The following is an 18113-nucleotide window of genomic DNA, read 5'->3' on the forward strand; positions in this document are numbered from 1 at the left end:
AATAGTTCTGAAGAAGACAATACATTTGTTGACTACAGTGAGCCCTTATCTTATCCAGGGGATCCATTCCGACCCCCCCCCCCCCCGGCATAAGGCAAAAAGCATGTATGCTCAAGCCCCACTGAATATAATGGGGCTCGTGCTTGCGGTGCGGCATGGCACACGCACCATTCATTCTTTTGCCACACGACTTCAGAGTAAACTGAAAGTTGCCCTATGGTGTGGGCGCACTGTATTTTGTGATATTTTGCTTCGATGAAAAATATACCTTTTTTTGAAAAAAAAAAAATCCCTAACCCTGCTTTCTGTGCAAATTCAGTTGTATTACACTAATTAAAGAAGTCCCTAAACTAATGTAGCCCTCTCCAACCTTCTCTTCTCCTACTTCTCCTAGTAAGGTATAAAAGAAATAACAAAACATTTTTTTCATTATAGAATTGGTTAGCTTGACAAACAGAAGTGGTAGAATAATAGATGCCTATATAGGAATGACCACTATATATATTTTTAAAAAACAACAACATACACACACACACACAGTGAACCTTACATTTTATTGAAAAAATAAAAATGAGTAGATCTTGGAGGAATCATTCAGTAATTTTTCAATCAGATTTCAAAAAATCAAATGACTTTACAAGAAAAAAACAAGTCTTCATTTCATGAAGTGGAGTGAATACATATAATCACATTCAGTTTACAGAGCCCTTCATGCATTACATACACAAAAACAAATGGTTACATATACTACATGTTAAAAAAGGCAGACCCATTAAACTAGATTATTCATAGATTGAAAGATCATTTCACATAAGATGAGAAGGCTTTACATACCATAAATGTCGGCTTTCCCCCCCCATTATACCCCACAAATGGCTCTCTCACATGCACATCCTTATATTTTTAAACAAATCTCACACTACTGTTTTACATTGAAGCCACTCCCAAGTATTGGTCATCCTCACTTCCTGACTGAGATAATAAGGCAAAATGTACCCTGTGAAATTAACAACTGCTTATTTTTCATTGGGGTTGAGTACTAAACTTTGACAACTTTTCCAAATCTGATTTCCATATATGAAACAACTTTCCATTTGTAGGAGAGCCCCTACATATATTGCTGGCCTGCAATTTCCATCATCTCTGAACATTAGGGATGCCATATACAAAGAATTTTGTGGTCTCTATCTACAAGCAATTTCCATCATCTTTTCTACGTGGTATTGTGCGTGCTGTCAAGGACATGATACATAAAACAACTCCCATTCAAGCTTTAAGCATGATCAAGGTGTATAGTTAATGCACCTGAGATAGCATAGATTTCTACAAATGACTGAACATGTTTAACTTAATTGATTACACAAGAAGCCTACTCAGGTTACTTTTGCTGCATTTAAAACAGGACAACAGTATACTACAAACAGATTGTGAGTTGCACAAGTGACAGGGAAGCTACATTCTGAACTATCAAACGAGAGAATATCTCCTTTCTGCCAGGAATGTATGAAAAGTTAATTACGATTTTAGCAGCTTTCCCCATCCTGGTGCCCGTCAGACTTGTCATACTAAGACCCTTGATTGTGAATAATAGGAGTTGTTATCCAACGTATCTGAAGTGCATTAGATTGGGGGAGGCTAGGTTTAAGTGTCAACTATGACTCAGGGGAACCAGATTCACAATCCACCACTGCCATGAAATTCATTGGGTAAACATGGAAAGTAACTAATTCTCAGCCTCATCTACCTCAGAGGATGTTATGAGGGTGAATTAGTGGAGGAAGAAACAGCAGGTATGCCTTTTTAGTCTCCCTGGAACAAATGCAGGAAAAAACTTTAATAAATAATACAGCACTTTAGCAGAACAAGATTTAGTTTTGTTATTCGGCATACTTGGTATTATTCACAGCTATTCAATCATTGCATGAATAGTTTTCTTTACAATGCGTTTTTCAAAAAGTATCTTTCTTCTATGACAGGTAGTTAACCAAAAAAAGGAAATTAAGGGATACATTAAATTCTTTAACTTATTCTATCTCAAGAGCAAGTAATTTCAGTTATTAAGTCCTTTAAGACACAAGGGAAATAAAGGCAGCTTAGACTAGGAATAGCTTCCAGGAAAAAAAAACTCCCATTTGAAGGCAATGGAGTATTGTTAAATGAATTTCTAAAAGGTACCTCAGGCAGGCTGTCGGCACAGCAACAGGCACTCAAATAAACATTCATTAATGTGACATTATTCATTGAAAGATACAATCATGTGTTAATGCAGAGATGATAACATGTGACCATCCAGTAGCTGCTGGACTACAATGCCCATCATCCTTCACATTTGCTTTGTTGGCTAAGACTGATGGAACATTCATTCCAACAACATCTAGAGGGCCACACATGCTTCACCCCTACATTAATGGGAATTCCCAACACATTCCTTGGTGCGTAGTAATCTGAGCAACCACTGGTGGATTACTGACATTAATAAAACTTCCAGAGTGCTGGATAGCTGGGTCCCAGAACTGCAGGATCAGATCCACATAGCCAGTGGACATATAAAACAATCAAACAGCTAAGCTTTCTATGTAGGAATCTTCCTCTGAAAGGAAAGTACAAGAGAGGTTAGGGATGTTCCCTACTGGCTTTTTCAAATGAAATTCTTGGAGCAGACAAACAATAAAAAGTTGAGAAAATCATAAGCATTCTTCCACACCATTACCCCAACACAATTTACCAGCAGTTACTAGCACGAATTACTAGCACAAATTTACTAATACACCCAAACATGCTAACAAACCAATGGCAAAATCTTTCCAGAATGTGACCAAAGGTGGACCAAGATGACAATGAGTATTCAAATGGTCCTGGTCCGTTCAACCTCCTGTATTATAGTAGGAAACCTCTGCCCCCCCCCCCCCCAAAGGTTATGGGACTTCAACTCTCAGAAATCTCTGCAAGCATGGTCAGTGGCAAGAAATTGTGGGAGTTGTAGCTCAAGACATCTGGAGACCCAACGATTTCCCACCAAAAGCTTACCCACACTCAGTTCATGTGTTCTTTAATTTAAAATGTGTGATGCTAAGCACCAAGCTATGCTTATAAATGATCTCATTTACTAAAGAGTCTCACAATGAGAAAATGGAAGAAGTCCACCAATAAACCAAAGAACAGAAAAAAATAGGTGAGAACAGATGGTACTGTTAACAGTATTCCCCTAAAAATAATATTGCACCCACTTAAAATTTTAATTTTTGTATCTCTGCAAATATATTTAGTTTACAATGTAAAAAGATCAAAGTGCTCACTTTGTAAATGCTATCAAATTGATTCTCATTATAACATCTGTCAATTAACTTTAATCAAAGGCAAGGAGAGCTGATTAAAAGCTCTACAGAAAGCTTAGCACATTTCAGCAAACAGCATCAAGACAAAATGCATTTCAGGCCATATTGGATCCCCGTCAGTTAGGATGAAGTAACCTGAGGCCCTCCAGATGTAGTTGGACTACACCCCATTAGCCATGCAAGGTAGGGCTCAAGGAAACTGCAGTCCAACCACACCTGAAGAAGCATATGCTTCCTAGCCTTGCCATAAAGGAAGAAGAAATCTTCCCCACAGTCCTTCCATTATCGCTAGTGGCTTCCATACATGAAAAGAATAAATACTGGTTCAGACACAAAAAGAGAATGAAGGTCATAAAACATTAAGCATCTCTCCTAGTGTGAAGAGATATACGTGTATACTTAGAGGACTAAGTCCTGCATTGTATATCTAGAAACTTCTTGACTTCTAACCAAGGTGGCATCTTAAGAATTTCACTATTACACCCAGTAAAATGACCTACACAAGCCCAGAGACATTCATAGTGCTAAAATTGTTTCATGAAGTAGCTTCTGGTGAAACTGATTACATCAGTGGACATGAGAAGGCAGGAGCTGTGACAATGGTAAAAGTATGCTTTATATGTGCTGTGGATGACTTTGGAGACAGGAGATCATCTCTTGGACAGGTTTCCCTTCGTAGCAGATTTGATAGACAGCAGCAAACAGTGGAAATCTAATAGCCAGAGACAAAACAGAAAGGCAAACATCTTACTGGATGGAGAACAGGAAAGATATGATGCAACAGTACTCATGATGAATGCTTGACTAAGGAATATTTGAGACACATTTAAATATACTGGCTCCTTCAAATCAAGGAAATGCAGTACATTTTTAAAATAATTATTCATCTGAGAAGTCTAAATCTTTTAAGGGGGTAGAAGCAGCACTACCATTAGTCAGTATGAACCAGTCACACACATACACATACACTCACACACACTGGTTTCTTTGCATATAAGAAACAAGTGCAAGCAGTCCATGGCACATAGCTTTTCTATTTATTTGCAAGATTCATTTAAAAACCTGAGACTTTGAATCAGATAAATCTAAAAAATTTAAATATTCTCCATTTGGAAAATTCTTAGTGAAGAATTCCACGGGATGCAACACTAAAAGTCTATCAAGCACTTCTCAAGCATAAAATGACTTCTTTTTGTACAGCATTAAAGAGGAGGAGGATTAGTCTAATTCAGTCCCATGAAACACATGTGACTCAAACCAACTGCACTGACAGCAAACATCCATCTCTGGTTTCAAATGAATTTTTGCTTTTGCACCATTCAGTCTTGAGGATTCCAAGCCTATTGAGGGACATTTGGGAACAGGGGCATAATTTGCTCTATTAAAGGGAGAAAAAGAGGGAAAGGGAAGGGGAAGATGATGACTGAGATTACAGTCAGCACATTTGAAAAACAAAAGTTTAAGACATCTCCCACACGGTCCCACTTACTTCTCTACTAGTCCTTTCTGTTGCAAGATACGATACACTTCTGCTGATGTCTGTGGCCCTTGCAGCTTTTGCCCATTGAGCATCTCTTGTTCCAATTCTTCAATTGACTGCAAATTTAAAAAATTCATTTAAAAAAACAACACGTGCATAGAGTTTGACAATCATTTTAAAAACCTACTCTGTGTTAAAAGAGCTACATGAAAAATCAAAGAATGGCTAGATCCTACTACACATCAACTATCTTATTCAGTTGAACACAACATCTACATCATAAGGGGAGCACATTATTGAGCAGATTTGCCCTCTATTTGAGTGCAACAAGGCACTTCTACTTGATTTTGCCACTGATCTGGTAACTTCAAAGTCTTTGGGCATTGCTGAGATTATGGGTGTGATTTTAGGCCCTCCATTATCTTTAACTATGTTGTCATGCCTTTGCAAGTTTGTGAAGAGTTGAAACTAAAGCCATTTAGTGAAATTTCATTTCTATTTACATTTACTGTTTACATATGTTACATGTATATATTACATTTTTTTATAGGTGACAAATGTAAGCCTTCAAGTCACTTGTCAACTTCTGGCAACCCTGTCAATTTCATAGGGTTTTCTTAGTCAATAAATATTGAGCAGTGGTCTGCCATTCCCTTCCTTTGAAATGTATCCTACAGCACCTGGTATTCTTTAGCAGTTCCCCATCCAGGTACTAATAGGGGTAAAATCCTGGTTCAGATGGTAAGTTTTAAAAAATGTATCTTAGAGAAGATATGTTGAAAAGTTTACAGGCACACACTATGGAGGAGCTAATGAAGTGGGATGGATAGGGTCCATCTGATTTGTATGGAAAAGCTGGAAACAATTTAGTATTTATTAAAGCATTTTTTCTCAGAGTGCACCGAATAGGGATTCAACATTCAGTTTACAAGCACAAGAAGGTCACAGAGGCTGGTCGCTCTGATGTTAGTGCGGTGGTGAATCTGTTCTGGGTTTTATTCTGAACTTTGAAGGAATTATGTAAAGTGTTGAATTTATTTTAGGGAGAAGGTTCAGCATCTTGGATAGTGTGTTAGTTCAAGCTCAGTTCAGTTCAATTCAGACTAAAACCCAGGGTAAATTCACTGTCCCATCCTACTGCCAATAGAGCCACTAGTATCTATTGAATCGTGGTCTATCAAGTTCATCCTTCTGTTCCTTCATTGGGAAGTCCACAAGTAGGGTACAAGTGTAATACTGTACGAACCCCATATCCATGAGACCAGGACCTACATGTCCAAAAATATGTTTTCTCCAAGTATTTTCTAGGATCTCCAGCATGATTTATGGTATGCTTTTGGCAGAGACTATCCATAGTCATGCTGGAGGATCTAAAAATACCTAGAGAGGAGTACTCTATGGTCAACTTCCATTGAAGTCATTAATTTCAATAGGGTTCACTATTATCTGCTGTGTTACATTTCCACTGTCAGTCTGGGAACATATCCTGCACAGATATGAGGATCATACGGTACTTATGTTTCCCATAAATGGTACAGGGACTGCAGGTTCAGAAATAGTAGCCATCCCCAGTAACTCCAGACTAGATCACCAAAGCTTAGAAGAAGGTTGCAATCAAGAATTCAAAATAAAGCAAACCTACTCTGACTTTCTCTCATGAAGATAACAATATTAAAGAGATAAGCAATTCCCAAGATGTGTACCTTTCCAGTTTTAACAAATGCTTCAGCCACTCTCCGGTTGCGGCCACCATAGCATGTTGTAATGAGATCTGCAACGCCACAGCTCTCCAGGAAAGTGGCCGTAGACACTTGCCCCTTGCAGAAGATCTTTGCAAATGCAATCATTTCCATGAGTCCAAGTCTAATGACGGCTGCTTTGGTGTTATCACCACAGCGAAGGCCATCACAAAAACCAGCTCCCACTGCCACTATATTCTAAGACAAAAGAAGGAGACACTGGTATGGTTGAAAATGACATGAAAGCTACAAGAAATATCTTTCAGGATAACTTATGCCCATATACATTTCTGGGCTCAAAGAGCTACACAGCAGAGGCAGGCAACATGCTTTCCAGATGTTGCTGGACTCTAGCTCCTATCAGTCTTAGCCAACAGAGTCAATTGTGAGGGACTGTGGAAGCTGCATTCCAATATCAATTGGGAGCCTAGAGTTTGTCTAGCCCCTCTGATGGAATACAATATTTATGGTCTAATAGAATACAATATTTAGGTCCTGAGCTAAGGAATTAAAATCCTATGGACAAATCACTTTCTCTCCACCTAAAGTCTAATTTCCCAAAAAAGACTGTCATGGCATAACCTTGAGTTAATATGATAGTGTATGTCAACCTGCCCTTGAGTCGATTTATGACCTACAAAAACTGTACAAGGATAATGGTTCAATCAGATACTGTGTCAAACCCCATTGAACCTATGGGATAGGAGTGCTGGGGAGACAGAAAATGAAAGGAGGCAAACCATAGTGCTCTTCCATACTATCCAGATACAGTTGGCCATCCACATTTGCAGCTTTGGCTTTTGTAGATTTGATCATTTTTGGATTAGATTTATATGTTCTCTCTTAAAACCTTTAGGTTCTCCAGCACAACTCTGCTGGAAGCTGACTATACAGTTGTGCTGGAGGACCTAAAGATTGGTAGAGAAAACACTTCTCTAGGCATCTGTAGGTCCTTCAGCATACTTCTATGGTCCATTTCCAGCAGATGTTGACCACAGAGTGCACTAGAAGACCTAGAGATTCCTAAAGAGGTGTTCTCTCAAGTAAAAAAATAGTGTTTTTTATTTGCTGCTTTTGCACTTTCACAGGGGTCCTGTGATCTTAACCCCAGGAAATGTGGAGGGCCAGTTGTATTTGCTTCTATGTAAACTGACCTGGCAATGTTACACAGAATCCCAGGGTTTGCAGCTTGGCGAGGCACTAGAGTTTACCAATGCCACCAGGAGTCAGATTGTCCCAGCTCCTTTTTGCTCCGGCCCTAAGAACCAAAGCATAGGTTCGGCATGGCTTCTGGCCATTTTGGAAGCGTTTAAACAGCACAACTCCAAAGTAGCTGGAGGCTGCTTCATTTGACCTGTCTGTTTGGGCCGTAACACATATTTATGGGGCTGGATTGAAGAAACCCAGTGGAGATATTATCAGATATTTATAGTTGTAAAAGGCAGGCATTTCCTTCTGAACTACACACAGCACACAGAGAAACAATGGATCACAGAGCCGCATTTAGATTCAGTGAACTGCAGAGAACTTTGCCAGAACTGATATAATTTAGAATAGATTGCCTGTGCACAGCTTGCCAAGTTTAACTGAAAGAAAACCAGTGTGATTAATGGACTGTCTCTTGCATTCCCTCATTTCAGGGCATGGAAAAGTCAGTAAAGAAAGCACACACAATCATTAATGGTGTCATCTATCCCAGACCTGTTGTGATTACATAGTGGTTACTCAATCAGTTTGAAAGATGCTGATAATATTTCATAGCACTATGAAACAGAAATCATTGTAGTTTGCTGAGCACCACTAGAAGGGACTGAAAATGGAGCTCAAAGGGAAAGCAAAGGTATGGTCACAAGCAATGTTAAACCAGGTATGAGCAAGATCTGGTTTCAATTTCTATGATTCCAGGAATCATGGCTTAACAGTTACGTGGTCCAGATAGCTAGCTTGTTTTAGCAAATTATAAAGTATGGTGTGTGTGTGTTAATCTGTGGTGCTTGACCACTCCTGATGCAGCTCATAAAGCATCATCTTGAAGAAAACAACATGACAGTCAAGTGCATTGTCTTCTCACTTTCCTGAAGAGGTCTGGGATACTACAACTGGAATCCTGTTGGTTAGTATCCACTAAAGTAGATACACCGAATTAACTGTTGAATGGAGTGTCAACATGTAAGGGATTCCAATGGATTTAATGGGTTTACTCTAGTCAGAAGTAACAAGAGGATTCTGGCTAAAGTGCCTCAAGCCGCATCTACCCTGCAGAATTAATGCAGTTTGGCAGTGCTTTAACAGCCATTGCTCAATGTGATGGAATCCTGGGATTTGTGGTTTTATGAGGCATTTAGGCATCTCTGTCAGAGAGCTCTGGTGCCATAACAAACTACAAATCCCAGGATTCACAGCATTGAGCCATGACAGTTAAATCACTGTCTAACTGCATTAATTCTGCAGAGTGGCAGCAGCCTCATGTCTGATCTGACATGTATTGGCTCAGTTCTAGAATGCCCTTAGCCATCCTTCCACCTCAATAACTGATTTGTAGCTCTGTACCTTTGCCAACTGTAGGAGGAGGGATTACTTTCACTTACCCCAAGTACAACAGAAGGCCTATAATATCTTCTTGCCTACTTGTTGAGATCTCACTATAAACACTTAAATATAAACAAGCTCCGTGAAAACTCCTCACTTCTTGGCTATAGTATCTACAGGAGGGGTATACAACTACAACTGGTGGGGCAGGGCCAATTTTCAGCCCACATGACATTCCCTTCAAGGAAACAAGAGGTGATCAGATGTTACTTCTCAGGACGCTCTTGCTAGCAGGAAACTATTTCTAACCCCTTCCCCCTCTCTCTCCAGCACCAAGGAAATTGCTGGTAACTTCATAACACATCTGTTATTTAAAGGAAAGGTTTTGCTTCCAGTGCCAACAGCCCTCTATACTGCATAGACTGCTCTATCAGCTAGCTGCCAGAGACCATAAAAATACATGAAATGGAAGTGGATCTGTAAAATAAGAGCATCCGAGTAGCAGATGTTCTTCCATCATCTTCCAACTGTGGATTGTTCCACTAGAGACTGCATTTAGATGTGCTTAGAAGCTAAAAATTATCACTGTTGGCAGAAAAATAACAGATTTAAAACGCCTCCCTTAACTTTTGTGCTTGTTTCTAGTTTTCAAGCAGCCAGCCTTATTCAAATCTTCCTTGTTTAGGAGAACTGATGGGGCGAATGTCAATTAGAAAAGGGTGGAGAGGAGAGAAAAAGCAACCACTGAAGTGAGCAACGTTTTATTTGGCTGTTCTTGCTTTTTATCTTGGGGATTTATGATATTGGGTAGTACTTCCTTTTTGATCCCTCTAATGTTTGTATTTCAAAGTCTGTTACACAGCAGTCATAACAAGAGAGCAAAAAAAACCATTAAAATCAGTTCTTTTCACATAGAGAGAGAGTGAGGTGGAAGGTTCTTGACACAAAATAGCCAATGGTGAGTAATATTTTAAAGTAATATTCTGGTTTTCATTTTGTTGTTAATTGTAATCTCAAATTTTTGTATTTTTTATTGTACGTCCCTCTGATTTGTCAGCTGCTTTAAGTCCCAGTTTGTGAAAAAGGCAGGATATAAATAAAGTGATAGATGGATGGTGAGGGAAGATGGGATTTGTAGATTGACATCTGGGAAGTAATACATACTCTGTACCCACATTGGAAAGTGTCCCTACCACCAAATTCCTTCTTTTTAGCAATTCATTTTGTGTCACAAGCCCAGGAAAACTATAGTCTTACAAGAATTCCTTTGGGTTCACTACAGACATGGCATTGCTTTGGCATTGCTTTAGTGCATCCTTTCCTAATCCCCAGTCAGTCTGCTGATGGTAGTATATTACACTATTGTATATTACACTACCATCAGCAGGCTGACTGGGGATGATGGGATTTGTAAATTGGGCAAGGCTACTCTAATGCAGTGTATGTGCCTTCACGTCACCTGCTGACTGATAGTAACCCCATGAATTTCACATGCCTTTTAAGACAAGAAGTACTCATGGGTGATTTGCCACTGCTTTCTTCTGAAATATAGCCTGCAGCACCTGCTATTCCTTGGTGGTCTCCCTTCCAAGTACAAACCAGGGCTGACACTGTTTAACTTCTGAGATGAGATGGGATCTGGTCCTTTCAGGGTATTTATTAGGGTGTAGTGGCTTCTAAAACTCCACAAATGAATGGTCAACACTGCATATGTCCATTATCTTATTTGCTTCATATTGCGACTTTCTTCCTCAAATGGGATTCAATGTAAACTCACTGGCTGGTTCTTCTCATATAATATCAGCATGAACAACTCCATTTTTCTCCCAGAAGACAACACTGCCTGACAGAAGGCAAGCTGTTTGGTAATAATGCTCTAACATCAGTCTAGAATAAAAAAGATTGGTCTTGGTACCATGTTCCCACTACTCTCTAGTTTTAGGGACCAGGGTAGGAGCCACTTTCATTTTTAACATGTTGTCCCTGCAAACAGCTAATCTTACCTTAAGAGCACCACAAAGCTCTACTGTATCAGCATCGTCTACCACAGTTATTCGGAAATTTGGAGTCTGAAGAAGTTCTTTGAAGAGCTGGCCATTTTCCAAAATTTTACAACCTGTTTTTTGAGAAAGAAAATAAAGGGAATGGCTAGCATTATTTTAATTATCGTCCATTATTATAATTATCAATATAACTCCTCCAAATCAGTTATTAGGTTATTAGGTAGTTCTTCATCACATCTTTGCATATCCCTATCAGTTATCACCTCAGTCCTGTCCCATTTTATTCTCACATCAAGCCTTTGCAGCAGGGTAGCATGAGAGTTAGTGGCTATGCTCATGGATATCTGGTAATCATTATGACAGAGCTGGGATTAGAATCCATTTCCTCCTCATCTCACAGTATCTGCTAATGCAGAGCAAGTCTGGGTATCAGAAAATGCTCAGCAATGCAGCATTCTAGGCACATACTGATAACAGGTTTTCAGTTGTGATCAGCTGGACTAAATGAAGAACGTAAAAAGGAGGCCTGTCGGAGACCTTATTCCGGCATTCCCTTCCCACAGTGGTAAATTAATGCCTCTGAAAAGTCCCCAAGGACATGACTGAGTAGCATTCTCCAGCAACTGACATTGAGAGGCCTACTGATAAATTATGCACCACCACAAGAAACCTAAGGGAGTAATCTTGTTGTTATATGCCTTCAAGTTATTTCTGACTTAGGGCGACCATAAGGCAAACCTATTACAGGGTTTTCTGGACAGGATTTTTTCCAAAGGGAGTTTGCCATTACCTTCTTCTGAGCTTAAGACAATGCGACTTTCTCATGGACATCCAGTGGGTTTGCATGGTTGAGAAAGGATCTGAACTCTGGTCTCCCGGTGTCCTAGCCCAACACTCAACCCACTATACCATGCTGGCTCTCCTGGGCCATAATTTATTTTATTTTTATTTACTTATTGAATTTCTATCCTGCCTTTCTCCTGGTACAGGACCCAAGGTGGCTTACAACAAATTAAAACAAAGGACAGTTCAAACCTACTTCATTCAGAAGCTAAAAAAACAATCCACAAACATACTAACACACCTGATTAAAAGATCCTTCTGCCAGTTAAGAGAAAAAGACCTCCCTAAACAGAAAAAATGGCCACTCTAAGGAAGTTTTTATTGCATTTAACTGCCCTCCAGTCGATCTCAATAGTCCTACATAATACATATTGTCAATTTCTACTCTGTATTAACAGTCACAGGAAAGGAGCAAGGCATTCCTTCATGCCTGTGCTCAAAAGACTGGGAATTGGTCCCTGGGGCAGGGAGAAACTGTCTCACACAGACAACCTAAGAGCTATGGATTGTATGGACCTCTCCCACTGCTGAGATTCTATCAGGAATAGAGCCTAGGCTCCTATACAGCCTGGAGCAGCTGTGGGAAATGCAACCATAAAACTGAGAGTGGAGTCACCCACACCTCGGTAACACAACTGTCAGGCTCCCCTACCTTGCCAGCAATTTAAGATGCATAATAAAGAAACACAAATGTAGAAGACCCTAGAATTTGCATCTAGCTTTTCTTATGTGGCAATCCATTAACACTGTGCTGCAAATGAGCCCTACTGAGACTTATGGTTGGGCAGGCACTCACAGGATTGCAATGCTGAACCTATGTATAGAATTTAGGGTGTTTCTGGAAAAACGATAGAAATACAAACTGAGACTGACACCTATCTGCCAGGGGCATTATGCATCTTTGGACAGTACTGGATTATTTGACATCCCTAAAATATTTTTCACGGCATCTCTCCAGTTGTTTTATAAAGCAACCCAGCACTTTGGGAAGCTATAATTTCTTAGAAAATAAATGCACTATTGAGTATGCAGGCATAACACAGTTTGAAAATTTCCTCTTCTTCACCCTTTCCCCCAACACCACACTTTTTTGCTTGCATTTGTTACAGAGAATTTCAGCAACAGTGCAATCCTATATTGCCTTCTCAGAGTAAGCCTCACTGAGTTCAATGGAACTTACTTTCAGGTAAACATGGGCAGAATTGAACCATACAATAATACATCTATGGGATGTGGGAATTATTTAAAACCATCACATTATTCCTTCAAATTACCTATTGTGGTTTCACAGAACTTCTCTGCGGCTACCTCATTGGCAATGTTAGCTCCCATCAGCACACTAATGTCTATTCCCATTTTCTCTCGGATTATGTCTGAAATGAGTTTGAGTCCCTCTGGGCCTTCGTCTATTCCCTGAGAGAAACAAAACAGAGAATAAAAGAGAGTAAAAGAAGAACATTAAACTTCTGCTATGTACTAGTAACACCTGGATAGCAAATGGAGATAATTATCCTTGCCAGAGGGTGAAATTTAAAATGACATCTATAAGCCACCTGTTAGATTATGTCCTTTTTATTGCAGTGACCACTAGACCACAATCTCACTAGCAAGCTATGTTATCATCACATTAAAAAAAATCTATCTATCTTCCAGAACTCAAAAACACTGAGTCAAAAATGAGATGTGGATCAATCTAAATTGTTGTCAAAGCAATTTGCATCTTTGCGCTTCAGCATCCTTAATCACTATTCATAAGTAAATGAGTTATTCATTACTGCACTCTTTAAGATACTAGCAGACAGATGCATAAGTGTTCCTGACCTTGCTAAATTTCCCAACAATATACACATTTAACTGGCATTTTTGATCTGGGGTAGATAAATTACTTTATTATTTATTTCAACCAACAGACTGTGGTGCGGAGATTCCAAATCATGGTTTTAGACATTGAATTGATAAAGGTCCTAGAAATGAAATCGCACAGGGAGCTATATAACAAAAAAGATGTGATCTATAGAAGCTCACATACCAACTACTTCTGTGCCTATATTTAGTTGGGGGGTGGCAGGCAGTAGATTTAAGTTTTTCCTTTCAGTGGTAGCCCATGATGCTACAAGGTGTGCCACATGACATGATTTCCTGGTTTGTTTTTTGGTAGGGCTTTTCAGGAGGTGTAGCTGTAACGGATGTGGGGAAAACTGAAAAGTCCTCATGTGAACATACAACACCACATGCAGCACTTTGAATAATAGCTTAAAGTTCCAGATAGCCATTTGCCTTCTCAGTAGGGTTGCCAGTAGGGTTGTTTGTCATAAAAGCTCCACCTGCTAAAATTCTCTTTTATGTACAGCCATTGCAGGTGCAGAAGTCTTGTCCTGATTTTTACCTGGTAACTCTACTTCTCAAAAAAGAGTAAGCAACTGTAGAAGAATGGTACAGGCCCTGCACACTCCCTGGCAAACCACACTGTCCAGTTTACGTGTGCCAGAAGTGTGGTCACATCATTTCTGGCCACCATTTTGGCTGTGTTTTAGGGTTGTTGTTTTTTTGTTTGTTTGGTGGTGGCTTTAGGGTTGGTGTGGGCTCTGTGGTAGGGGATGTACATTGGGTCAGTACAGTACAAAAAATCAAATAAAATGGGGGAGCTGGAGAGTTTGGATGTCAGGGGCCGCACCTAGGGCCACATGTGGCACACAGGCTGCATTTTGCTCTAAAAGCTACTTAGGATTTAGGAGGACAAAATAATTCTTCATAAAAAGACATGGACTTGATCTCCATGTATGATACAGGTGACCGATTTGGAGAAAGAAGGGTAGATTGTGGATATACCAAACAAAAAACCAGGAAAATGCATACCAAGAACTGCATTAGGAACAAAGATGAGAAAAACAGGCATCTTCACCCCCTTCCCTTTGCTTCATAATTCCATTTATTTAACATCCTGTTGTATAATTTCAGAACACTCTAACGTGATAAATACCTATATATTAAAAATGTTTGTCCCATGTTTGTTGTACCTTAATGAGAGTTATACCAACGGCTTTCTTGGCCACACGCCCAGTGATTTCATCACAAATTTTATGAATAAACTGGTGAGGAATGACAAAAACTAACAAGTCTGCATCTTTTACAGCTTCTTTCAAGTTTGGAACAGCAACCTATGGAATAAAATTTGGGGAAGCAAAAAAGGAGAAAATTGAAACAATTATACAAGTGAAACTCATTGCAATTTCCAGGTTTTCTTTCAAACTGAATCTTCATTTTGTTTGTTCAGATTAAAGGTTTGCAATACGGGCCACAAACTAGAAGATTACAGGCCAAATCATTAAATATATTGAGGCAAATATTCCCAAGTGCCTTTTTCAGCACAGCCATGGCAAATCCATCCAGCTGGAATTGCAAAAATTTTGGTTGGCACAATCAAAGTCTACAGTGAGAAAGCAAATAATAACCACACATTCTAAATTGATACTAAGAGCAGACTGAAAGCGGGGTAATATAAGCAAATTTAAGCCTAATTAAATTCTATTCAATAGAGACCAGCAAAATACTTTTTATGACAATTCTACTTTTAAATTAATTTCTTAAGGGTTTCTTGGGTAAGGAATACTCAGAGGTGGATTTCCCAGTTCTTTCCTTTGTTGGCAACTGCCCGTCCAAGTACTAACCAGGTCTCATCATCATCATTTATAGACCATAATTAGTTATAGCTAAAATTCATAAAGCATAAAACTCGTAAACATATATACATACATATGTATGTGTACATACATACATACGCACATACATATATCCAATTCATGACTGAGAAAGTACAATTAATTGTAGGATAGGGATGGTTGAATCAGAGCAGATGCCTTGATAAAATGGGCATTATAATAAGACATGGGCTAGAGTCTCTATACTGTATATACATTTGTACAATCACAGGTATGTTTATCATTTGTTTTTGTTTTTAAATTGCCCTCCAGTTCCTCTGATGGAAGCACATTTAGACATGCCACAGTGAAAGTGTGTCTGAGCTTAGGCACTGTTAAAACAGTGATATATTTAGGACAAACAAAGAGCTGCTTTATTAGCCAGAATTGGTATTATTCTAACTTGGCACCAGTGCATTTGTAGTTCTATATCCCATATACATTGCCTCAGAACTGATTTGGCCCTCTGAAATCCCATTTGTATTAAAACCTCCTGTGAAAATCCACATAAGGATAATTTTTTGTTTACCATTTGCTTCCAGGAGGAGAAATACAAATCCACTAAGGTCAAGGGAGCCAGGCCACATGGTAAAAATATATGTTTCAGCCAACAGGCTTGAACCTCAATAGAGTCCTGAGCCTGCTTAGCTTCCAAGATCAGATGGGATCTGGTGCCTTTAGGCTATTTAGGGTCTCACTTTTGATAAATACAAGCACCAAATGTCCTTGGTCATGGCCCATACCGATATAAAACTTACCACATTTTCTGGTAGCTTGTAACCAGGGAGATATTTTACATTCTCATGGTCAGTATTTATGATATCTGTCAATTTTCTTCCATTAATGGTTTCTTCAAAAACCCACATCTTCACTGTAGAAGCAAATTTCTGCACCGTCTTTACATTTTTGCCTATTATTTTAGCCACAGCAGATCCCCTGTTTTAAAAATAGGAAGGCAAAGGATTATGCAATATGACACTTCAAAACTGAGATAGGCAATACAGTTTCAATTGTAAAGAGATAAGCCTTAAAAAATTACTGTAAAAATTATCCAGTGAGGGAATACCAATGGCAGAGAAATGCAACTAATGGTTGTTCACCTAAGCAGCTACCTGTCAGTCACATGAAATCTAATTTCTCTTAGTTCTCCAAGGATTTGGATCCAGAAGACCATTTGTTTATGCTCAATCCCATTTAAATCAATGGGACAAGTTAGCTATAACTATTTGAAAGCCTACTGATTTCAATGGACAATTATAATATATTTACAAACTCAGATTTTACTTTCTCTCCCTAAGAGGAAATCCAAACAGCTAAAAGCACACATGCTGTTAGAAAAGTAAATAATAATTTAAAAAGAATCACTCAAAGTACCCACATATCCCAAAGAGAACCAAGAAAGAATAAAAAACAATAATAATATGCTCCTTCAAGTGGACTCCAACTTATGGCAATCCTATGGCAGGGTTTTCTTGGCAAGATTGATTCAAAGGAAATTTGCCACTGCCTCCTCTGAGCTGGAGTATGTAAGACTTGGCCAAGGTCACCCAATGGGTTTGTAAAATAGTGTCCCTTATATAAAATGGCATATAATTTTTTTAATATATATATATATTAAATATTTTCAAGCTGTCAAAGCTTGAATCCATGGATAAAAAATCCAAGGATATAGTGGACTGACTGTATTTGCAATCTAATTGCATCTCCTCCCTGAATGAGCAGCTAGAAGAGGCAGGGATCAAGAAAACATGTTATCATGATCTAGTACAGAATCTTTCTTAATGTATCTTGTTCGTCTCCAATCAATATTGTCCATAATTGTATATCTATTAAAACAGATTCCTGGAACCCTTCAGTTAGCTTTATTGCAGACACCAGGGAGATGACTCCTCATAAGTAAACACAATAATTTACTATATACTGTAGTAAAATTGTTGTTTTAGTTTAATTTCACACGGACTTTAGTTGAAATGTCAACTCTTCAAGCAGAGTAGTATACTGTACTCTGCTGAGCCAGGTTCTCAAGAATAGGCTGTCTGCAGAGTTCTAATTTTTGACAACTATCACTCTAGCAGCCACTAACAACCTTTAAATCAATCTTTTATACTGACACATTGCATCCTGTAAAAATTGGAAAGAAGCAATAGAGCCTTACAGTGATACACCATTTCTGTTTCTTGTTCTAAAATAAGATCATGGACATTTTTTCAAAAGACTTTCACTTTGGAGAAGAGCTACACATGCATTGCTATTGCTGCCTGCCAGGATAACTGAGATACTGAATTGTTACTCTGAAACTGACAGGAGTAAAATATTACTTATGGATTATTTTGTAAATGTTTTCCTCAGTCATTTCTGATATGGATTTAAAGTAGGAGAATGGTCCCAGTACTATTATTTCATTGTGTATTTGTTCTTGTCATATTTAGATTTAACCCGCACATGCAATTTAGACTTAATGTCAGGTCTTCGGAGTATGATTTTTC

General features: G+C 38.8%; 1 protein-coding gene across 1 annotated transcript in view; it reads right to left on the reverse strand.

The window, feature by feature from the left end:
* Nucleotides 1-535: 535 nt before the first annotated feature.
* Nucleotides 536-18113, reverse strand: part of GPD1L (glycerol-3-phosphate dehydrogenase 1 like) — a 28761-nt gene continuing 11183 nt past the window's right edge. Inside the window, exons 2-8 of the mRNA XM_089532887.1 lie at nt 16386-16563; nt 14947-15087; nt 13204-13342; nt 11087-11199; nt 6519-6752; nt 4825-4931; nt 536-4047 (exon numbers count right to left, since the gene is read on the reverse strand). Of these exons, the coding sequence (XP_089389013.1) occupies nt 3951-4047; nt 4825-4931; nt 6519-6752; nt 11087-11199; nt 13204-13342; nt 14947-15087; nt 16386-16563 (1009 nt within the window). The 3' untranslated portion in view covers nt 536-3950. The remainder of the gene's footprint in view (nt 4048-4824; nt 4932-6518; nt 6753-11086; nt 11200-13203; nt 13343-14946; nt 15088-16385; nt 16564-18113) is intronic.

Source organism: Sceloporus occidentalis, unplaced genomic scaffold, assembly GCF_023333645.1.
Source record: "Sceloporus occidentalis isolate IW3139 unplaced genomic scaffold, rSceOcc1.0.p SCAF_7, whole genome shotgun sequence".
NCBI classification, from domain to species: Eukaryota; Metazoa; Chordata; class Lepidosauria; order Squamata; family Phrynosomatidae; genus Sceloporus; species Sceloporus occidentalis.